This window comes from Gekko japonicus, unplaced genomic scaffold, assembly GCF_001447785.1.
Source record: "Gekko japonicus isolate JY-2015 unplaced genomic scaffold, Gekko_japonicus_V1.1 scaffold365, whole genome shotgun sequence".
Taxonomy (NCBI): Eukaryota; Metazoa; Chordata; class Lepidosauria; order Squamata; family Gekkonidae; genus Gekko; species Gekko japonicus.
Window position 1 is genome coordinate 702,144 of NW_015162488.1, and position 24,750 is coordinate 726,893.

Genomic DNA, 24,750 nt, shown 5'->3' on the forward strand with positions numbered 1-24,750 from the left:
TATTCAAAAGGCTTCGGCACTTCCAAACGCATCCCTGCATCTTTGGGAGAAGACTAGGGTTTCCTATCACTTTGGTGATAGGAACTTTCAATCTTTTGGTCGTCACTCGCCACGTACGCCCCCGCCCCGGGTAAGGCCGGAAAGGGAACGCTCCACTTCTGGAGTAGAACAGCATCCTAGAAAGCTGACGGAACAGTAGAGGCCATGCCTTGTTCCTCGTCGAACCACTTTCGACTGCCCTCCTGTCTCCAGCATATTGGAAAGCTGCCAAATGTGGAAGGCGGGGAGGGGAGTGATAGCAGCGCTTAAAGCGTTAAAGTAGACGTGTCGCCTTGTGGGCGCCGGTTGCCAGGGTTGCGGCGGAGGCTGTCCCCGCGGTGGGCGTGTGGGCCGCCAGCGCTCTCTGTCTCGCGCTCGAAGAGGCGACGCCCCTACCGCCATCATCATGGCTTCGGCCGTGGCGGGCATGAGCGAGCGCGAGCAGAAAGGCTGCCAGGAGCTGCTGGAGCTCCTGCACACGGACGACCTGATCGCCCTAACCGACACAGTGACCAACCGCCTCGTGCAGCCGGACAATCGCCAAGGTGGGAGTGCGGGGCGCGAAGGACCCCGGCGGGGACGGGCTTCTCTCCTTCGGGGAGAGGGGAAGGGAGGCGCACCAGCAGCTGTGTTCGGACTCGGGCCTCGTCTCTCTTCATTCACCAAAATGGAATCTCTCAGTTTGCCCCCATGAGCGGGTGTATATGTGACCGTTCGCTCTCCCTGACACGGGTTAGGGTGGGAGTTGAAAAAGTTGGTTGGCTTGGTTCCTCTTTTCTTCAGGGAGCAGCTTGTGTTGTCCTGTCTGAATATATCTGTGGGGAGGGTTCTTACTGTGACTGTAATTCCAGAGGGGGTAAAGTGTGATAGTTTGTTGCAGAAAATAAAATAAGTCTAGTAATAAAAGGAGATGATGAACTCTAGCTCACAAAGCCTGAGTAAATATTGTTAGTCTTCGGGGTGCTGCCAGACTTCGGTTTTATTTCTCTTACTGTGCTTCTGTATCATTGATCTTCACTCCCCATTGCTGTTTTTCTCCTCTAAAGGCCCATGGAGAAGCTCTCATGCAAGACTCTCTATTTTGAAAATAAATCCAAAACTGCCTCCAGAGAGGTACTGTACACGAGCTGCCTTCAGGGACTAGTATGCTTTAAGCAAGGCTGTTTTCCTTTCAAACATGTGATCTCATTCCGTGTGAGGAACTGCCTTTGAAATGTCTTGGAATTTGGAAAGAGACCTGCCCTATGGACCATTCTCTGACCAAAAAAAAAAGTTTTGTTGAGTGTTTAGCCCACTAGATGGTAGCCAGTGGTACTGATTTTTGGCAAAAGATGGGTGGGGAATAATGGGCATGACTTGCTGTTGTTTAAACTGTTATTTGACAAAGGGAACTTTGACTCTTGGAAGCTCATACCCTCTTGTTGGTCTCTGATGTGCTACTGGACTCAAAACTTACTGTTCTACTAGAGAGCAACATGGCTACCCTCTGAAATATTGATTTGTATAGTATCAGCATCTGCCCTCAATAAAGTAAAAGCCACTAAAGAAGGAAGTGATTTCATTCTTTTTGTAATGAATACTTAGTACAATTACTATGCTTCTGAAGAGAGAAGCTGCAGTTTGCTTTAAGAAAGGGCTTGTTCCTTTGGCACTGAGAGTGGCTGCCACTGTATAGATATTTGCTTGAATATGAAACTCATAGGCTGTGCCAGTTTTGGTTGCTACAGTACATTAATAGGTTCAGTTAGCAATTGTGATGAAACCTCTTATTGTGCTGTCTGTAGTTGTTACTCAAGTAATGACTTCATATATAGTTACATAGGTAATGTTTTCACACAAGTAATGTTCTTACTGTAGACAGACAGAAGTTGAGGAATTTCCTTGCAGTCTCTGTGTAGCCCAACATATGGGATTTTATTCCAGCACAGTATAATTATGGGGAATCCATCATAATGTTGCTGAGGAGCTGGGGCTTCTACCCTCTTGACTAAAGAAGAGACATCTGACTCTGTTCACATGATTTTTCTCTCAGTTCTGCTGACCACTGGGGCAGTGGCACATTATGTGTTCTTATTCATGGCTTCATCTATCTGTTGTCTTTCTCCACTCCACTAGATTTAGATAGCTAACATAAGCAGTTCTGCTCAAGTCTACTCAAAGGAGCTTACTCACAGGAAAATGCTCATAGGATTGCACTGTTCAGTTGTCAGGTTTTTTTAATGTGAGGGATTTGTGTAGTGTTCATATTAATACTCAAGTGTATATATTGATAGTATATATAGGCCCCAGTCACACGGAGCATTAGGCACACTAGAGAGACGGAAGATAGGTGGGTTTTCTGGGTGCGATCACAGTGCCACATCTGGGAAGCATAGAGCTCCCATGGCTCACCCGAGGCTTCACTCCAAAGATGTGCTGTAAAAAACTAGTACCTCCGAGGTACTAGTTTCTGGAAAGTGCGGGGCAAGGGCGGGCGTCAGATCACGTTTCCGGTGTTAGCTCGTGGCATCCGGCTCCCGCCCATGTCCCGTTGCGAAAAGTTTTTTTTTTGTCAAGTCTCCATGGGTGCGCACAAGCACCCAATGGCACATGCGAACACTTGGATTAAAAACAACAACACAACCCCCACGGCGCCGCTTCTTTGCCGCGCCGCAGGAGTGAGGTAAGATCGGCACCTCCCCCCAACCATGGGACGTCGGGCGGGACGTTTGATCCGGCTGCCGCACGGTAGTTCGCTCCAGGGCAAACAGACGCCCCCCCCCCCCCCCCGCGATATCCGGCCCGTGTGACCGAGGCCATAAATGATAGTATCTAAGCAATAGTTGAAATGCACTACAACCTCTGTATATACTGGCTTAGAGAATTCTAAGACATGGTAAGACATATTTTTACTTCACTGTGGTAGTATTCAGAGATACTACTTGGTTATGATCATCTGTGATTTCCTGCCAGGAAGCCCTTGAAATCTATAAAATGCTTTTCTCAAGGGTGATCTACCTGTGCCTAAGTATATGTTTCAAATCAAGATGGGAAAATACATACTGCTATTACAGCAATTGGTTACTGGGGGGGGGGATCTTGCTGTTTACCCTGAGACTAAAAATAAAAGCTCTTTTGGGGAAAGAAACCTGAATGATGATTGAATAATTCTGAATTCAAGCACCAGGTTTTAAAATTAAATGTTTCCATTTGTTGCTTGCATAGTGTCTTAGGGACATTCCTATGCTACAACCTGAGAACGTGGCTCCTCAGTTAGAGATGTTTTATCATCTGAGGAGCTTGCTTCAACAAGCTGCTTTCATGGGGGAATTGTTTCTGACTTGAATTTCTCTTTTTCCAGAAGCCATACGTGCCATCTTACTGTACAGTCAAAGTACAGAAGAACTGCTGAAGAGAAAGAAGGTCTTTAGAGATACAATCTTCAAGTACTTGGCATCAAAAGGCATTATAGTGCCTCCTTCTTCTGAGAAGCATCAACTTGTTAATTATGTAAAACACTATTGGTGTGAATACTTGCAGGATCGTGGCACAGGGTTAAAATGTGAAAAGCCTAATATAAAGGTAAGCCTGATTGTTTGCAAGCCCTGAACATCTGCTACATTCTTTTGAAAAGCAACTGTTGCTTGTTCATTCTTTTATTGCTGGTTTCAGCATGTAGCTGTTCAGGTTCTGTTTTGGCATGGCAGAGAACTAATTGGGCTGGACAGCAGTGGTTTCCATCATGGCTGGCACCCTCCTCTTTCCTTCCATCTTTTCACTTCACCCTCCTTTGCGCCCTGCCCGCAAGACAGCAGCACAAGCGAGTCTAAGACTAAATTAGTGATGCCATCTGGAGATTATTTAATAATATAGGAAAGACTGAATGATTAATTTTAATAATGTTATGCTGATGTTTTTAATTTCTGTTGTACACTGCCCAGAGCCCTGTGTGCTCAGGAGTTGGGGGATTCATAAATTTAAAGTATAAATAAATAAAAATCAAATAAATCCCAACCATTCTCTCAGCTGCTGATAATTAAGTCTGCATCCATCTGGCTGCGTGAATCCAGAAGATACTGCTGTCTCTTCCACTATTAGAGAAAATTGTGACAGAGTTTTTGTGTTAAACTGGTTGTGTGTGTGTGTATAAAGAGAGTGTTTAGGGTTTGAATTTCCCAGTTCAAGTATTGTAGGAAGCATAGGTTGCCTGGATTCATACATTGCATTACACTGCTGGCCTCTTCACAGATCCATGCAGATAAGAGATCCACAAGCTGGGATTAATTGGAACTTGTAGTTACTCTAATTAGTCATTACATCTAAACCCAGGAGTCCTGTTTTAATACTAGTTTGCTCGGCAGGTGCAGAGTTGCTGTTGCAGAGCATTAAAAAATCCTGTTATTCTCCTGCTGCAGTCAGCTCTTACTTTCTGCAAACAAGCTGTGATTTTTGAGCAGGCTCTGGTTAGTTTTATGCATCTGCTGTGCTAACTGTGGTTAGTTCAATAAATGGTTGCTTAAGGTAAGCCTGGCTAAGATCTGAATATCACCTTAACTTTGCGAGCTGTTTGGTTCTTTGCTGGTAGCTGGAAAGACTCAGTTGCATTGGATCATTTAACTGCTGCCTTAGTACAGCAGGTGTTTTTATTCTGAAACAAAATCAGTCTTCTGAAGTGTTAGGAGAACCTTTCTCTTAGCTGTTTGTTGTCATTTGAATCACTTGCTCACTAACCTGTACTCATTTCTGTGGCAGCTGTGGGGTGAGAGATGGAGCAGGGAAGACTCTGAGACAACTGCCTTCTGGACTGAGGAATGTTCAGTCCCCCACTCTGGCCTCTCTGATAGTTTTTTTTTAAACCCCAACTGTTCAGAATCAAATAAAATGGGGGCACAAGCTTTGGGATTGATAGCATGTAAGTTATGCATTCCCTTAGAATCTCTTATTTGGAAACCTGCTAGATCTAATCTGTAATTATATGTGAGATAAATAGAGATCACTTTTCCTTGGACACTTGACACTCAACAAATAAGACCCAGATTGAGATGAACAACAAAGATTTATTGAACAGAAAATAATAGTCTATAATAAGGTAAATATTATGGGTGGATGACTTTAACTGTAAACTTTACCTTTATTGGCATAACAACACCCAAATAACAACCATCTTTCATTAGCCATAGCATTCAGATACATTTCTCACCTTTTAGATGCAAAATGTAAAAATTTGGCCAGTTTCAATAATCGCTGGATTTTGAGTGGATAATAGATAAAGAATTTTTCCTTCATCATGTTGCCCTTCTTGAACTTGCAGCCAAGGTTCAATAAGTGAGGATCAAATATTAAGGTAATAAGTACAATACCAGAAAACTTGTTCAAGGCTTTCTACTTTGTGCAGTCCAAAAACAGAGCCTATTAGAGTACGAAATTTTCTGAAATCTCCCGTACAGTACTGCAGAAGATAATATATTAAAGTGAGCTAACATATAAGACAGTTAAACAAGAGAAATACCCTGCGAAGGACCCTTGTGGGAAAATCCCTAACCTCAAAGGTGAACAACTACCTTTAGCCAGGCTCCTTAAATCTTGCATCTCAGTATCTAGGAGTCTTTGTTTAATCAGGATATAGGCTGAATTTTCTGGCAAGGAAAATAAATCATCAAGACTAATCCCTATTGAAATAATTTTCTTTTCTATATAGTTTAGCCACATGAATGACTGGGACTTCGCATATGAGATAAATGACTATTACAGTTGTTCTTAAAATGGAGGTGTAGACAGAATTTAATTGTTGGGTGGATGACTTCAATATATATATAGTAAAACAGGCTCACAAGTAAAGTAAATAAACCCTGAAGGGAGACTTGATTCTCTTTTGTCTGGACATTTTACCTCAGCATGTCCAAGGTTGCTGCTTTCCTACACAAGGATTGGTGCAGAGCCCTGGAGGAAAGGCAGGACTTTTAAGCATGATTGCCCCAACTTCTTCCAGTCAGCCTGGAACACTGTGGACAGTATTATTTGTCTCCTCAAACTTATTTTTATTTAATCAATTTGTATCCCACTCTGCCCCCACTAACGTGGGGCTCAGAGTGGATCACAACATGTCATAAATAAAATTATAATATAATTTCTTCTGTCTTTTAAAGAATTTTGCGTAAGTAGTGTATTCAGTAGGGTGATATGAAAGGGCTGAGGGTAGCCATATATTTTTCTTTTGGAACAAAATCCTCTTAACAGGATGGAACACTTGTGAAAAGAGACCCCCCTCCAATACAGTTTCAGTCTGGATTGCTGTATGGAAGTCTTGCTTAATATCATTCACAGTTGGCATCTTGCCAGATTTGGAAAGCTGAGTGTTTCAAGTTTGTTTGTTGTGTGGAGTTTCACTTTATTGTCACTTTCTATTCTGGGAGAGTAATTTTAGAGGTTATCAAGTTAATGGTCTGTGTTTCTGAATATTCCAGATCTAGCGGTCTGGTGAAGGCTTTTAAAAGATGGATATTCTTTTTGATATCTTACTGATGTGTCTCTCTTTTGCAGAAGTGACCCACAAAATCTTAATAGATATCATATCAGTAACAAACAGAGCCAGATTTGCATATGTCAGTGGTGATAGCTGTGGTGCCCATGCATCAAATGCTTTCTGAATTATTTATATTCTTTAATTTCACTATGATTTAAAATATCTCATAAAGGCAGTATCTATTCCTGACATCATGATCTATTCAAAAGGAGACAAATTTCAACTGTTAAGATATTTTCTCCAGGGCAGAGCTGCCTGATGCACCTTATAACAGTACCAGATGATAAACCATAAAATAACAATTAACATAACTGAATAACAACTCAGACTAACAATGATAAAACAATCCACAGTGTATGACAGAATAACCGCTCAAAACCACCAGCAAAAACTTAAGGGTGGGAGAACCTATAAAATCAAACTTTTCTAAACAATAGAACTAACAAAATCCAAGCTATAGTTGATTAGGTAAGAATTTGGAATAGCCAAAATCTGTGACCAATATATAAGCAAATATGGTCAGGATAAAAGCTCAGCTAAAGCCTGGGCAAATAAATGTCTTGACCTGTCAGCTAAAGCCAGTTTGTTGTAGTGTTTAAGTGCGTGGACTCTAATCTGGGAGAACTGGATTTGATTCACCACTCCTCCACTTGTAACTGCTGGATGACCTTGGGCAAGCCATAGTTCTCTCAGAACTCTCTCAGCCCCGCCTACCTCACAGGATGTCTGTTGTGGGGAGCCAGCATACCTGAGGGACCGCCTTTCCCCATACAGGCCCCAAAGAGCACTTCGGTCAGGGTCACAACACCGCCTAGTGACCCCGGACCCCAAGGAGGCCAGGCTTGCTGCCACAAGGGCCAGGTCCTTTTCGGTGGCTGCTCCTACCTGGTGGATGAGCTCCCGGAGGAGATCAGGGCCCTGCGGGACCTTTTACAGTTCCGCAGGGCCTGCAAGACGGAGCTCTTCCGCCAGGCTTTTGAATAGGAGCCGCCGCCACCACTACCACCATCGTGCGACTGCAGAGCAGTTTTGCCGGGCTGGGCTGACTGGCCAGTTGAACATCGTGGCCCATGGCATCCCCCCTTTTTAGATCCCAACGTGTTATGCAATAGGGAGTGAGTATTCTAGTCATTTATGTATCCTGTGAGATGTGCATTTTTGCCTACATTGTTTTAACTTGCTTACTTTTTATTGCACTTTTGTGCCTTAATTGTTTTAACCTGTTGTATTTTTATTGCACTTTTGTGCCTTTGTAAGCCGCCCTGAGCCCGCGTGCGGGGAGGGCGGGGTATAAATAAAATAAATAAATAAATAAATAAATAAGCTGCTCTGAGATTCCGAGTGAAGGACGGAGTATAAATCCAGTCTCTTCTTCTCTTTTTCTTCTAAGCCAATAAGCATCAGGCAGACTTCTAGGGGACAGCAGTACATAGATGAGGTGCCACCATTCAAAAAGCCCTGTCTCTGTCACCTGCCTCATCTGTTGAACTGAAGCAGCTAATCAAGTTAATCTCTTTGTTCATACAAAAATTCCTACATACATGGAACAGTCAGGAGTACTGTTGTTTGTTTGTCTGTGAATTATGGCCACAGATTGCCTCTACAAATTGCGCTAAAGTTTTATTGGGATTATTTTGGGTAATAACTAACAATTCAAGCTATCAAATGGCTCTTGTTGGCATAAAATAGAAAAACAGAGACCTCTTTTTTGCCAGTAAAGTGACTGTCAGTAAGGTAACTATTACACAGACATTTACAGAACCCTTCAAATGATACATACAACCACACACTGTTTCTAAACAGATGGCACCTCTCTTGTTTGCTGTAGTTCCAGATTCGGTTGAATTTTTGTGATCTTTTTGACCCATCATTAAGCAGTTCTTTATGGAAAGAATCCAACACACCTTTTGTTACTTCTAAAATAAAAGGCCTTGCTTTGTTTTGCAGATACCTGAAGAGGAAGCGAAACAAGGTGGAGGAAAACCAGGAGGAGACAAACAAGAAGGCAACAAACAAGAAGGCAACAAAGAGTGTCACAGCTTGGGAGAAGAATTTTGTCAGTGGTTTTTTGCTATTTTGAATTCTCAAAATCCATTGTATGCAAAATCACCTGAAGAATGGGGGCCGCAGCACTTCTGGGATGATGTAGTACTAAGGTTTTGTTACAACACCTCAGAACAAAACGTTGAAGAATATTCAGGTGCAGAATTGGTGAGCCTTCGTTTACTGTCGTTGGTGAAAGAAGAATACCTGTACCTCAATCCCAATTTGAATTCTGGTGGCCTGAAGTGTGTAGTTTCACGGCATGGGATAGTTGTGGTGGCAGTAGCTGGCACAGTTCATAGAAATACTTGTTGCTTGGGCATCTTTGAGCAATTCTTTGGCCTCATCCGCTGCCCATTTAGGGAGAACACATGGAAAATTAAGTCTGTGCATCTAAGAATTGTTGGTCAGACTGCCTTGGAACCTGGGACCCCTGTAGAAAAACCATGCATAAAATATGAGCAACAAGAACTCCAGGAGCTTGCCTTGGTTGAACCTCACAGATTCTGAGGAGGATGAAGGAGGAAAGTCTGTTGGCCAAGGAAAATACAATACATGATAATACTTGAGCATCCAAAAGAGTTGTTTGCTTCTGTTTCTTGAGTCAGACTTTTTGACTGGATGACAAGCCAAAATATTATGTCTAATTTGTTGTTGTTGGGTAGATTTTAGCATCCTGGAGGGTACAAATGGCACATTATTTGCCACCCCACAAGTGAAAAGCGAATAGATGAAAAATGAGGAATCACTCTTCATTTTCTTTCCTTCTATAAGTCTTCCTTCTCCTGTCCTGCTGCTGTTCTCCTGCACTGAAAAGCATTGTGGAACTAAATGAATCAAAGCATTCACAAACAAAACAAAGAATGTAAAATTAGGACAGGTTCTTCTCTGCCTAAAGTTGCCTCATCTCCTCCTGGGAGTGGGAGAGGGGCTGAGGGAAGAAAGAGTAATAGGAATATGAGGCTACTGTTGACTGCATATGTCTATCTTTCTGGTTGATGCAAGAGATCTATAAAGAATACTGTGTGAGACTCTCTCAAGAGTAGTTCCTCCATGACAGTGTCAAAGCTGGTACTACTGTTTAGAAAACTTTATATCTGTTGCTGGTCTTTAATTTGCACTTGTTAATAGTTTTCTTTATGCTAAAATTAAAATTGTTTATCTTGATAAAGAAAATATTTACCTAGTATATTTAAGGGTTTAATGTAAAAACCTTTATTTTAAATTTCACAAATCCTGAATCTCAGGGGTGTACATAACAAAATATTTTGTTTAATTGTATATAATGAAAAATGCTATATTATTATGGGATTATTAAACTGGAATACTTCTAAAGGGAACTTTAAAAAAATTCTTTTTAGGTAATTTTATTATTCTGTTTCTCCAATTTGTAACTGCAGTCCATTATTTAGAAGGGTTTCACTGATAGCAGGTTAGTTCTCGTGAACTGTTTCAAAACTACCTTTCCACTTTCACAGGTTGGGTTTTGTGTGTGTGTTTTCATCTATAGCCACTTTTTGGTTGGGTAGCTATTTACATAACAATGTGATTGTTCTTTATGAAGGAGTGCAGGACAGTTGTGAAACTTAGAGAACATTAATCTGATTTGGGACAGCTATTACAAAACAATGTTTAAAAGCTAACCCAAACAATGTTTAAGCCAACACAAACACCTGTCTTCACACTAACATTCTGGAGCTGTATCTGGAAGACTGTGGAGCAAGCAGTTTTAGGGTTATATTCTGACTTATATTCACAATATATCATTAAGCTTACAGTAACTTGTATTTACAGTGACTTGTGAATAAATGACAGCATTTGAAAATGCTGACAGTGCTGCAAGTTTTTGCAAGTTATTCTTTGATTATTGTTCATGCTTTTCCTGAGAGTTATATGACCAAGATTTCTATGTATCTGCCTTTTGGAGAGAAAAGAGGACCACTTCCATTTCATAAGAACATAAGAGAAGCCATGTTGGATCAGGCCAGTGGCCCATCCAGTGCAACATTTTGTGTCACACAGAGGCCAAACCCCAGGTGCCATCCGGAGGTCCACCAGCATGGCCAACCGTCTCACTGCTGCCCCCCAAGAATCAAGAATACAGAGCATCACTGCCCCAGACATATCAAGGTGTGCAACCATGTTGGTCTCAAACAATAGAACAGAGTCCAGTGGCACATGAAAGCTCACACCTTTAATAAAACTTTGTTGGTCTTAGAGGTGCCACTGGAATCTTAACTTTGTTCTATTGTACATAGTGTTCCATCTATAAGTTGTGGCTAATAGCCACTGATAGACTTCTGCTCTATATAGTTATCCAGTCCCCTTTTGAAGCTGTCTATGCTTGTAGCTGCCACCTCTTCCTGTGGCAGTGAATTCTGTGTGTTAATTACTGTGAAGGACTTTTATCTGTTCTAAGCCTACTGCTCACTAATTTCATTGAGTTCCCATGAGTTTTTGTTTTACAAGAAAATGAGAAAAGCATTTCTTTATCCTATGCATAATTCTGTAAACCTCTATCATGTCACCCCTCAATCATTATTTCTCCAAGCTAAAGAGGCTAACCTCTAGCCTTTCTTCATAGGGAACATGTTCCATCCCATTAATCATTTTAGTTGTTCTTTTCTGCACCTTTTCCAATGTTATAATATCTTTTATGAGGTGGTGTGACCAGAACATCAAATTTCAAAACAAAATAAATGCCTGCAGCTATCCCACAAATTAAAACTATAAAGCAGTTGCAATAGTTGGATTATATTTAGACAGATTTGTTTCCTTTTATGAAAAAGTTTGGTAGTAGCAGTACTTTTTAAGCTGTTCTTTAACTGTCTTTATAGTGCAGTCAGTTTGAATTAACAATTGACTATGTATTTTCTTGAATCAGTACTGAAGTACATATTAGTAACCAGTGTTCCGTCTAAGCTGAGTTAGTGTGAGCTAGCTCACAGTTTTTTAGCCTCCGGCTCACACATTTTTGTTTTAGCTCAGGAAGGATGGCTCCAGAGCAAACTAATTTGTCCAGAAGCCAAATCATTCACAACTGCCAGTAGCTCACAAAGTAGAATGTTTGCATACAAGACTCCACAGTTTAGAGGGAGCATTGTTAGTAATTGTTTCAGAATTCTCTGGTCGCAGTATTCCTTAAAAATATGTGACCTAATGGCCTCTTATGTACATTGTCACATAGTTTGAGAACAACATTTGAACATCCACAGGTGTACAGAACAGTCTAATGCAGGGGTCCCAAACCTGCGGGCCATATGGAGCTCCCAAGCTCTTTCTGTGCTGCCCTCCAGCCTGTTTGCTGCTATCACCCTCAATGCATTTTCCCTTGGACCCACACTTCCTGTTCTTCCTGCCTACTGCTGTTCTTCCTGTCCCTTTCTTGCAAAAAAATGCAATAGCAATATTATTTCTTCTGGTCTCCATGTTCCTTCTGTCAGCCCCTCTTCGTCTTATCCTCCATACTAGCATTTTGCCATTCTGGGTGCTTTGCTAGCCAGCAAAGCTCAGGTACCTGTACCACTCAGCTTTTCACTCCCTCTCTCTATGCATTACCATGTTGAAGGCTATATATGTGTGTAAGGAAGGTAAAACAGCTGTGAATGGGTACAGGAGATTTCTGGCCTGCTTTTGCAAAACAGGTGAGAAAAGAACAGTAAAAGGGCTGGTAATTTTGCAAAACAAAAGTACAAAGTGTTTTACATACTGAACATTTTTAGAGGCTCCACCCATCAAGGCTCCTTCAAGTGACTTCCAAGGTTATTGATGAGGTTGTTGCTACAGGCAAAAGCATTCTTCCTTCCTCAACAAAAGCTGGTTGCTCTGACTTCTTGCCTTACTTGCTTCTGCCTCTCCTCCCTAATCCATTCGAGCTAGGAGTCTTCACATGCATCTGTGATTGTAGGAGCCAGTGAGTGGTACCTTGGGTTGAGAGGGAAGAAGTATCTCTTAGCAGGGTAGCTTATGGGATTCCCCTTCCCACATCATCTTCCAGCCAAGTTCCCCTCCCCCTGGCTGTCATTTTGCTTCTCATGATCAAGGCTTGGCTGATAGGCAGTGATGTGTATGTGCACCCATATAATTTGAAGCTAACTTGATGGCATATCTTCTGCTTCAGTTGGGAGGCTGCCCTTTCATTTGCTCTTTCTCTCTACCTGTCCTTTTTTTGGAGGGCTGCTAGTTTTTAAAGTATTAGGATGTGTAGATTTAAACCTCAAGGCAGTGTGTTTATTAAGAAATACATCTCATAGTATTCAATGTACTTAGAATTGCAACTCTGCCATTTGTTAGGTCAAATTCATAATCCATTTTTAAATAAAATCTTCCTATCCTGTGCATATGGCTCAATACTCCTGAGAACTGTAGTGGATAGGGAGGCAGGGGTCTCTTCTCTTTTTTGCCATGGTCAAAATGAAAATCCCCAGCTAATAACAGCTAGAGTGGGGTGGATTTGATGGGAAAGGGAAGAGTTGGGCCCCTAAAACTATACTACTATTTTTATTTATTCAAGGATTATATTGAAACTTCAACTACTGGTCTGCTAAAAATTCTGTAAGATGTCTACAAAAGAAAGTGCTGTTCCAAAGAAACAAAAAATTGCAGATGAGCATCGTGTCTTTAATGACGAAAGGGCTACTGAGGACTTTTTTTGTTTTAAACAAGGATAAAACAGTTTGTCTGGTATGTCTTGAAAGGAGTACAATGTTAAAAGGCACTTTGAATCCTGTCACAAGAGCTACTCAATATGTCAAGGAGAGGTGTGAGTGAACAAGATAAAGACTCTCATCAGTGGTTTTGCAGCAAAACAGTTTTACAAAGCATGTGGAGGAGAAGCTGTCTACTGTGGGGACTAGCAATCATGTTGCTAAATCTATGGCCAAGAATGGTAGACCGTTTACTGATGGTGAATATGTTAAAAAGTGCATAGTTAAAGTAATGGAGGAAATGTATCCTAATAAGGTATCTTGTGTTAGTTTTATCAATGTATTTTCATCTACAATCACCAGGCGTGTTGAAGAACTAGGAGAAGAGTGGCATATTTCATGATTGTCAAGGCAAAAAGTTTTGCTTTTTTTTCTTTGACATTTGATGAGAGCAATGACATTGTAGACACTGCTCAATGACTGATTTTTATCAGGGGGATAGATTCCAACTTCAGAATTACAGAAGAGTTGTGTGTACTACAGAGTTTGAAAGGCACTACAGCTGCAGAAAACATTCTTGAAGGTATGTAAATCAGTAGAAAATCTTGATCTAAGTTGGAATAAATTGAAAAGCAGCACCACTGATTGTGCAAGAAATATGGTAGGAAGTAAAACTGGTGTAGTTGCAAGAATCGATGAAATTACATTGAAATTAAATGGTAAACTTCCCATGCAATTTCACTGCATTATCCATCAGCAAGCCTTGTGTAGTAAGAATCTGCAGTGGGAAAGTGTGATGTGGATTGTTGTATTCAGCATTAATTACATCAGTCATCATGGCCTTACTCATCATCAGTTTCAAAATTTTCTCTCAGACATAGATACAGAATATGGAGATGTATTGTACCATGCAGAAGTTGGGTGACTTAGCAGAGGCAAAGTCCTCAAATGTTTTTTCAGTGATCATCATGAAGTTGATGTCTTTCTCAAGGAGAATGGAAAAGGTCAAGAAGTACTTTCTGACCTTGGATGGATTTTTGATTTGGCTTTCTTAACTGATATCACAGAACATTTGAACACACTGAATCTAAGGTTGCAAGGGAAGGAATGTTGTGTGACATGTATTCTGAATTGAATGCTATTGAAGCAAAACTAAACATTTTTGTGAAACAAGTTAGTAAAGGTAACTTTTCAAACATCTCATGCTGCCATTGACTAAAATTTGAGGACAGGAATTTACAATTCAGGGCTGAAAGACACATCAAGAGTACTGAACCTATTGCAGGTAGATTTCAGGAAAAGACTCACTGATTGCCAAAAGCATGGAAAGGAAATAAGAATATTTCAGAATCCATTTGAAGCAGCACCAGAAGATGCAAGTAACATTTTTTCAGATGGAACTAATTGATTTGCAAGCCAATGATTATCTCAAGAGACATTTACAAAGAAAATAGTCAGATTTCTATTCTTGTCTACCTGATATATTTATCAACCTAAAGAAATTTGCTGCAAGCATGTTCATAGTCTTTGACACCTCATACATCTGTGAACAAACTTTTTCCAAGATGAAAATTGTGAAATCTAAGTATAGATCAAGACCAATGTTCCCTCTAAGCTGAGTTAGTGTGAGCTAGCTCACAGTTTTTTAACCTCTGGCTCACACATTTTTGTCTTAGCTCAGGAAGGATGGCTCCAGAGCAAGCTAATTTCTGCAGCAGCCAAATCGCTTGCTCACAACTTTAATGCCAGTAGCTCACCAAGTAGAACTTTTGCTCACAAGACTCCACAGCTTAGAGGGAGTATTGGTCAAGACTTACAGATAAACATTTACATGACATTTTAAGGGTGTCTATCACAAACCTTGACTTGGACATTAATGTCTTGGCTAACAGAAAACAGCCACAAAAACCACATTTACTAGGTAAGCATGTGTAACTAGATAAAAGGATTTCATAGTAAAATATTGTTCCAAAATGGATTGCGTTCAAGTTAACATTTCTTCATTGACCTCTGAATGTTTACTTTTGATCTAAATAGGTAGGCTAATAATTTTGTTACATTTGATTTAAGATGTGGCCCTCTTTAGGCATTGGGCACTCTCATGCAGCCCTCATTTGCCAGAAGGTTGGGGACCCCTGGTCTAATGGATATGGAATTGGTAAAATATGTGCTTGAATTTTCTGTCTCTATATGTAACTAAAAGCAGAATGTTCATTTTTGGTATATGTTGACTGAGGTACCATTTAAAGTATTGCAATATAGCCTTAGTTATATTGTCCTATCAGTAATAGGCTTAATACATACTAACTTTATGTACATTATAACTCTAGTACAGTTGAAGGACAAGAGGCAGAGGGCATGAAGAACTTACATGTTCCATCTTCCACTGATACCTGTTTTGCAGCAGAGCCTACACTTCAGCTTCTTAGTTTTGCCTCCATTGGGGAAAGGGTGCAGTTTAAAAATGGAGGTGGAAGCAGGTAGAACACCCTTTTGAATATTATCAGAATCTCCAATGGCTCCTGATTCAGAGGATCTCCTGAGCACGGAAAAGTTGAGCAGCAGCCACTGGAACACCTACGAAGCTTTTCTCAAGAGCACATAAAAATAGTTTGCACAGTTAGTAGAACAATGTTCTTCATATAACATATTATGAAATTAAATGAGTAGCTTGCTCATACAGTAGCTTGCTGCACAAACTAACATAACGTTTTTGGTACAGCATTATGCACAAATCACAGATTTGTATACGGGAGCAAATATGTAGCACTAAATTGCTGGAATATATTTCTTAAAAGGGTTGCTATGCAGAGGCAGGTAATGGCAAAACCACCTCTGTCCATCTCTTTCCTTGAAAACGTGATGGGGTCACCATAACTTGGCTGCAAATTGATGACTCTTTACTCTTCCACCACCACCACACTTTGTTTCCTACAAACAGAGGCAGGCGGGTATCTTGTGGTTTAACCATTCTCTATTGCTAATCATTTATTTACTTTATGCATTCAGTGCAGTCCTAAACAGAATTACTCCCTTCTAAAGCCCATTGACTTTAATGGACTTAAAAAGGTGTAACTCTGCTTAGAACTACACTGTCAACTTGCTGTGCTGAAATGAAGAGGAAGGCTAACAACAGGAAATATATATGAGCAGGTGAAAAGCACTAAGCTTCCTGTTGGGAGCCAAAGACTGCTGTTGTAGCCTCCATCAATAATGCAGGCACCAGCTATTTCCTCTGGCTCGATTACTTCTATCAGATGGAACAGTTGGAGACAATTCACCTGCCGTTGATAAAAATCTTGATGCAGCCTTGCTGCCCCCCCCCCCATCTGCCCCTCTCCCAAGCTGGTCAATAATGTCACGCTGTGATAAAAAAATAGTGGAAAAAGGAAAGCAGTATTGTTGTGGAGGTCATGCAGGGAAATGTTATCTGTGACAGCTGTCAGAAAGCTGGCTAGCAACAGAATTTCAACTGACTTGTTAACAAACACATTTCTGAGAGTCGGAATCCCCGTAGGCTCAGGAGCTCAGGATGGAATATATTGTACTGGTGAAAGAATAGCTATCCCTTCACCTCACTTGCTCTCTGACTTTGAAGCTTAACAATCACCTTTACAGTGAGATTGAAAGAAGAATTGCTTTCTTGGAGACCCTCCCTGTTCTTACCTTTACATTGGCCGAGTTCAGACTGGCAGTTTGGCCCGGCAGGCAAACGTTTCAGTAGCGGTTCAGTAGCAGATGAAAGGGGCGGGTTCACACAGGCACATCTGTCAGGCGTCCCCCAACCATACTCAAGCCGTCTTGTGCCGCTTCCCTCCCGAGTTTAAAAGATACCAGGTGAAAGTGGTAGCGAACCGTGTGTTGAGCAGGTTGATTCCAGTTCCCTGAGTGTGAACGCAAGCGCTGCTAAGGCGGGAACAACCCGCAGTAATTGATAATAGGCACCGTCTGTTTCCCCCGGCGGGCACTGGCGGGGCATGCGCGATTACGCCCTATTTGCCGCTGTGCTCATGCTCCCATGCGCATGGGTGCATGCAGCCCAGCGCGGAAAGAGCCGCTAACAGCCCGCCAGGGCGGCCCAACAGTGTGAACGTTCCATTGTGCTTCCTCCACGGTATCCTCCCGCTTCATTCGCTGTGGTGTGAACGGGAATACCGCAACCAAGCCGTTCCGGGTCTGTTCCATTTTTTCTTTGCCACGACTCCCTAGCGCTTCAGATTGCCAGTCTGAACGTGACCATTGTGTGTCAGTGAAAGATATAGTTTGTTCGTTAAAAAATGATGACAACCACATAAAATCATTTCAGTAACCTGAAGAACTTCTGTGAAGGATATCTTATTTTAGCTGACATAGAGATTGGGGGCTAATTCACACATGTAGATCCTTTGCTGATTTATTATTTGAGAACACATAGTCCAATGCATGACTTGTGTCCACTGAAAGTTGGAGACTGGTGCGGTGAAAATTCTGTTAGTTGTGATGGATATGCAATGATTTATTTGCAAGTCATTATGTGATATGTTAGACACGAGACTCAGGCAGCAGGTGGACTAAACATACATGTGTAAAATGGCCCTCAGCATAACGAATTATCACTGTTTTTTTAAACTGTAGTTTAAAAGCCTCATTTGTAATTTTGAAATTATATCACTGCCAATATTGGCCCCTTAATCTGCATGTGATATACTAAAATAGGAGCATTTTGTAAGAAAGAATATTTTCTCACAATAATACATTCCTTTATTTTCCCACCCATGTGTGAATCCTATATTTAAATTCTAAATTCAGACATGCTATCTGCTCACCTTCCTTCCTTTCTCTTGATATTCTTCTCATTACAAGCCCTGGTCTTCCTTCTATGTCAGGACAAATTCACATGGCCATTTGTACGACACAAATGATTCTTAATGTTTGTGGGGAAATCATTTTGTGAAAGCACTTTTTACATATTAAAACCAGAAAACACAAAACTATAAACAGCATATGATTTTAAGAGCACACATGAAGCTACCTGATATTGAGTCAGACCATTATTTCATCAAGGCCAGCATTCTTTATCCGGACTGGCAGCAGCTCTCTAGGGTCTCGGGTAGAGGTCTTCACTAGAGCCTGGTGGTTTTTAACTGCAGATGCTGGGGACTGAACCTGGGGAGGGACCTTCTGCAAGCAAAGCAAAAGCTTTTCCATACAGCCACAGCCCCTCCCCAATAAATTTCTTAATCTGTGTCATACCAAGGAAACAGAACCACAGCAATAAGCTCACCTACCCAACTCCTAATTGAAACTCACAACATGATATGACAGACCAAAGGCACATCCTAGTCCAAAATTCTGTCTCCCATAGTAGCCAATCAGAAAGTCCAAAAACGGCATGAAGACATCATCCCTCTTAATGTGGCTCTGCAGCCGCTCACATTCAGATTCTTTTTAGTTATGAATTTATCTACTGTCTTTTTAAAGTCACATCATGTTTATGAATTCAATTGACTGCATTATGCATTGGGTGAAGAAATATTTTCCTTGAGGTTCTTTCACAGTTTGTAATGACGAAGGTCAGTTTATGGCGATTCTTTCACCTTCTGTCTCTATGTGAGCTAAAATAAATTATCCCTCATTGAAGTTCTTCAGAACAACCCTTGAGTCCACGAAAGCTTGTACCCAGAATTAAACTTTTGTTGGACTTAAAGGTGCCACTGGACTCAAACTTTGTTCTATGGCTTCAGACCAACACGGCTACCCACTTGAAGTTCTCCAGGTTACCAAAATGATGTTATTGCAAGGGAACTTCAGGAACAGACTGGAAAGGGAAATTGCTGAATTAAAAGTTATTACAACACTTATTACAACAATTATAAGTTATTACAACCCCCAGGACTTAACAGAGATGTTGGTTTCTTATCTCACTACATATGCTAATCTCATTCAGTCCTTACGTCTATATTGTCACCAAGAAAGGCTATACATCCTCTTTATTTTAGTGTATTCCTTATTTGGAATGGTGATTGTACTGTAATGCAATGAATAGTAGAATGTAATGTAATTTGGAATAGTAAATTGGAATGTATTTCTCTGGTCTGGTGACAGAGGAGACATAACACTGCACAACCAATCACCCCACCTTAAAGAAACGGATGCTCTTAGTTATCTTTGTGCGTGAGAGTAGATGGATAGAATAAAAACAGGGTCTCAGTTAATAACTCTCAGCATCCCACAATTAAAAAGGGTACACTTAGACATCAATCTCCAATTTTGATATATTTATTTGCTTCACTGTGTTTCCCCCCAGAATTGAACCCAACCAAATGGTGACCATATAAACTAAGCTTGTTATTTCTGTTTGGTCCTTGCATCTGTTAAACATCTCCATTATGTTGTATGCTAATTGCTGCTCACCTTCTACCTATCTGAAGAAGTGTGCATGAACACAAAAGCTTACACCTTGAATAAAACTTTGTTAGTCTTAAAGGTGCCACTGGACTCAGATTTTGTTTTGTTGCTTCAGACCAACATGGTTTCCCACCTGAATCCATGTTAGTGACTTGTGAGGGGACTAAGCAAAACAAAGAGACAAGCTAACTTTGTTTTAAGAGCCATTCCAAGTCATTCCAAGCTATGTTTGTTTAGTGAGCCATTCCAAGTTAAATCCATCAATCTCTCTCCAACAGAAACAGCCCATCATTTCTGTATCCTTAAGGGGCACTTTCAAATACACTAAATAACGCACTTTCAAGTCACTTTGCAACTGGATTTTGCTAAAACCCTTCTAAAGCAGACCTTTGGCTCCTCTTTGCTTTAAATAGTTACTACATTGGTAGTACCCAACCATCCACTCTTTATAAGCACTTCTTTTTTAAAAAGGCAATACATTTATTTTTGTGTTGTTGAAAAGAAGGTTTGTGAATCACTACAGAAAAGGAGTGGGAGGGAAGGAATAGAAATTGTTCTCCCCCCCCCCCCCCCCCCCTCTTCCATCTGTAAGTGCAGCGTATTATCCAGCATGGTTATTTTCATATTTAGCCTTATTGACCACTCACAAACATGCCAAAATCCAGACTGCTTGGACACTGTTACTGGGGGCGTGATGGATAGGGGAGAAATGAGGCAGCACCCTGCTTGCCAATGATGCAATTGTGCTATTAGTAATTTGGCCAAAGGGTGTAAACCTAGCTGGCAAGTTTGAAATGTGGCCTTTCTGTCATTAGCTGCACTGAATAGACTGGTTGCTGTGGCATGATGCTCCTTTCATTTGTGTTTTACAGGAGTACAGGAAATTGTATTAATTATAGATATATTAATGTTCTAATTGATCTGCCTGTTGAATATGCTAGGATAAAATCACACAGTACAACATATGTTACAAGTATCTGGCAAAGATGTGGAATGGACTGATCCATTCAGGGCATTTTAATGCTGCCAATGGTTTTGACATCTTCTTCCTAGTCTTCTGGTCTTGAACATCACTGGTCTCAAGTGTCCTCTATATTCACTGTCTTTTTCTTTTCACAGATTTATCCTTCTACTGACTCCAATGTAGACTGTATTTGCTCAGAGACAGCTTATCAAGAGCACTGCTCATTTTTGTTCAAGCAGTTGTGGTCCCTGCTGCTCTTGGCATACATAACCTGAAGGATTTGAAGCTTATCACGAGGGAGCTTCTGATGTTCCTTGCCAGCTCTTGGAATATATGTAGAGGCTTATAGGCTGTTTTTGGTGGGCATGAATCTTAGAGGCAAACTGAACCAAGATTCTGGAAACCAAGGAAAGCAAAAGAATAATTCCAGTCTTTTCTATCTGCAGAGTAACCTTGCAAATTTTCTATGGCATTTTCTGAGGTAGCAGTATTTTGGAATGGAGGTGAATTTTTTATACCCAGTTGCTGATGTTGTTTAGCGGTTAAGAGACCAAATGGTTTATCCCAGCTTAAATTTTGTCTTTGCCATGAATTCTTTTGGTAGCCTGTTACAAGCTTCTCTTAAGCCCACATCTGCAATATGGGAATGATACTATTGGCCTTCTACCCTGTAAGGCTATTGCAAGGATTATAGTCAGGTACTTGAGCTGCGGTGGCTCAAGTGGTTAAGACGCTGAACTGCAGGCTGTGGAAGGTCAGTAGTTCAGCGGTTCAAGACCCGGGTGCCGCAAGACAGGGTGAGCTCCTGTCTCTAGTTCCAGCTCCTGCCAACCTAGCAGTTCGAAAGCAAGAAATTGCAAGTAGATAAATAGGTACCACTTCGGTGGGAAGGTAACAGCATTCCGTGCGCCTTGGTGTTTAGTCAGGCCGGCCACATGACCACGGAAACGTCTTCGGACAGCGCTGGCTCTTCGGCTTTGAAACGGAGATGAGCACCGCAACCCTAGAGTCGGATTCGACTGGCTTTCGAGCAAGGGAAACCTTTACCTTTACCTTACTGTGTGCAAAGTGACAAAATGTGATTATTGTTGTTTTATTGTGTTCATTGTACACTGGATTCTGCATTTCAGTGACTCTGCTGGGGTGTCACGCATACCTAAGAATCTGTGGAACCTTTACAATTTGCTTTCTAACATTTATACCTGAGCCATCTCACGGGAGGTAGGAACAGCTGCTTTCTTTTGATAGGTTTTGCAGTAGACCAAACTTTGAGGAATAGACTCCCCTTGGAGGTCAGGTGCATTTCTACCATTTCTGCTTTTGAAACAGCCACATCCTTGTCCTTTTTAGTTAATTGTGGCCAAAGTTAGTTTTGTAATGATTTTGTCTGTTCCTGGCATGGATTGTGTATTTTAATCTGGTTTAGGGTTGTTTGTTTTTTTATGGATCTTTGTTTCTGTAAACTCCTCCTTGGGCTCCCTCTGGTGGGGACAGGGAGACTAAAATAATTTCCATAAATATGTGTTGTTTAGAAGCCTATGCTTACGTTACGTCCCTAAATCTAAGGTAATCTGTTTAATTAACTGACCTTCCACTTCTGTCCTGGTTATGTGTTTTGAACACATTGTTTGTCTGAGGAAATACTACTCTCATTTCCCCAAATTGTTTCTCATAATTTTCTAAATTCCAAGCAACATATTTGTCAACCTTCTCAGAGGAAAGTGCAAGTCTTTAATGTCAGTTTTTCTTCACACAGTTCTCTCCTCCCACTTCATCAACATTATTTATCACTGCTACACATTTCCAGTATTAATTCATTCATCTAGCAGTTTGTATTATTTGTTGAAATGGCTTTGTCCCTTGTAGCATCATTTGTAATAATTACAGGGTTAGCTTTATAAAATTTACCGGATACTGCAAGTTTCCAAGGAGATAAATGATGAGAAAAATTATGCTCTGATAGCTTCATTGATGCATTGTCTTGAACTTTAGGATCTTCTGTAACACATTTGATTTCCCTCATGTTTTCATAATAACACTTCAATGCAGAGATAGGCTTCCTGTCTTATGTTATGTTCAAGGCATGGCATGATGCCTGGCATTTATCTGACATCTAGACAATTGTCTGAAGTTTTGTCATTCCAAAGGTGAATTGAGGTCACACTTCTCTGGTAGGTCCTTTAAATTAAAAAAGGACAAACAAACAAGGCCAGCCTGTAGAGTCTTCCAGCCTACTGCAGACTGATTGTGGCGTACTTGTACACAGATCAATGTGCCACCATTGACCTGCGATTCTGCATCTGATGCAGAACGACACAGATCACAAGGTCTGAGAGACGGTCACAGAAAGCAGTTGGAAGACAACCTGGAGAAGTGTGCATAAGAATCAGGACTGTAAGATATGTTGCCTCTGCTCTGTTCTCGGAATAGCCGACGTTATATTCTACATTCAGCCAAGTGAGGGCTTTCCCTGGAAAAATCTATACATGAAGTCTTTTATGCTGCATTCACCGCAACCCTACAGTTGGATTCGACTGGCTTTCGAGCAAGGGAACCTTTACCTTTTTAACCCCTTTTCATTAGGGGAAGGCCTTGGTCTCTGTGCCCTGTTTATTGGCCTCCAGGGCAACTGGTTGATCTCTGTGTGAAACAGGATGCTGGACTATGAACTGGTTTGATCCAGCAGGACTTTTCTCATGTTTTTCTGTAGTCCTACTTGGTATCATTTAGGAAGGCAGTGGATTTGCATACTTCAGTGTTGTATGATTGCATACTTTTTATAACCTTATTTTTTTTTAAAGTTAAAAGGGAACATCTGTCCTTAACTTGCAATTTGCTAAAATCTCTCATCGGTTTAATGTATATAAAAGCTGTGATATAGATGTTTAAGGACCAGAATCAGTTAACTGTTAGTGCTTCACATATATTGTACTGTCTGATAATCTGGCGTTTGAATTGATTAAATTGGGAGCAGCTGTATGTTTCACGCTTAGGCAAGCCTTGCACTTTTACCTATGCTAGTGTCCTGGAGAAAGTATCTAGAGCCTGATTTATATGGAGGATAATGCCAGGTCTCAAGCTGGGCTGGAAATCACCACATCTGAATCAAAAGTGCTGTTTGTAGGGTTGCCAGCTCTGGGGTGGGAGATACCTGGAGAAAAAAGGGTCTTTTTGTGAGCGCAGCTGGTGACAGCCCCTCTTTGTCCCTGCTGAAAGATTCAAAGGGCCCTCCAGCTGATCAGCAGGCCACATGCTCCCCGCTGATCAGCTGAAGCCCTTTAAATCTCTGCAGGAAGAGAGGGAGAGGGGTGGCTGCTCTTGGGGCAGGGCTTCCCCCCACTGGCGGTGGATTTGAGCCCCCAGAAGTGGGGAAACGCCTGTCTGGACCTGTGGACTGGCAGCCTTAGCTACCAGTTCTGCTTGTGCAAGACCGATACTTTCTAAGGAGCCTTCATGCAAACAGAAGTGCTAGTGGCAGTGGAAGCAAGTGCGGCAGTGGAAGACAGCTTCCGCAGCAGGCAACGAGAAGTGAAAGGAGCACAATGGCCCATTCTGCATTTAGCATTCACTCCGCTGTTTTACCAAACCCACATTGGAACAGAAATTCCCCTCTACATTGCATGCCACTTTCACTTTGATTGATGGTCGGATTTTATTGAAACCCCCCCATACTGCATGCCGCTTTGACATCCTTTGATCTCTCGGTTTTATGGTACTGTCTGCATAGATTTATGTGGCTCAAAAATGATGGTCACAGTCACAGAACAGACCACAAAAAGAAGAAAGAAACTGTGAGGTAACTGCGCTAGATAATATTTCAATAATAATCACAAAATTGTACAAAAATGTGTGCAGGAAATTATATAAATATACAAGACAATAGAAAATGATGTGTTGATGATGGTCTCCGGAATGCTCTATCATTTCGATACTATTCTTCTTCCGAGAGTGAATGAAAACAGCGACTCTTGGTCTGTCTTTTCAACTAGTAGGTATCAAAAATCCATAATATTCACCGATGTATCATGACTTAATTGCAAAAATTTCTCTGACAGAATGTTCCTGGGGCAAGGTGCTTGTATATTGCAAGAGTCGCTGTTTTCATTCACTCTCGGAAGAAGAATAGTATCGAAATGATAGAGCATTCCGGAGACCATCATCAGCACATC

The 24,750-nt window shown here is 41.2% G+C and overlaps 1 protein-coding gene across 1 annotated transcript; it reads left to right on the forward strand.

Annotated features, from left to right (window-relative positions):
• Positions 1-186: 186 nt before the first annotated feature.
• On the forward strand, positions 187-9,654 carry LOC107105910 (chromosome unknown open reading frame, human C3orf38). Its single transcript, XM_015405959.1, has 3 exons — positions 187-584; positions 3,380-3,600; positions 8,489-9,654. The coding sequence occupies exons 1-3, from the start codon at positions 446-448 to the stop codon at positions 9,092-9,094; spliced, it is 966 nt and encodes a 321-aa protein (XP_015261445.1). The 5' UTR covers positions 187-445; the 3' UTR covers positions 9,095-9,654.
• Positions 9,655-24,750: the final 15,096 nt, after the last annotated feature.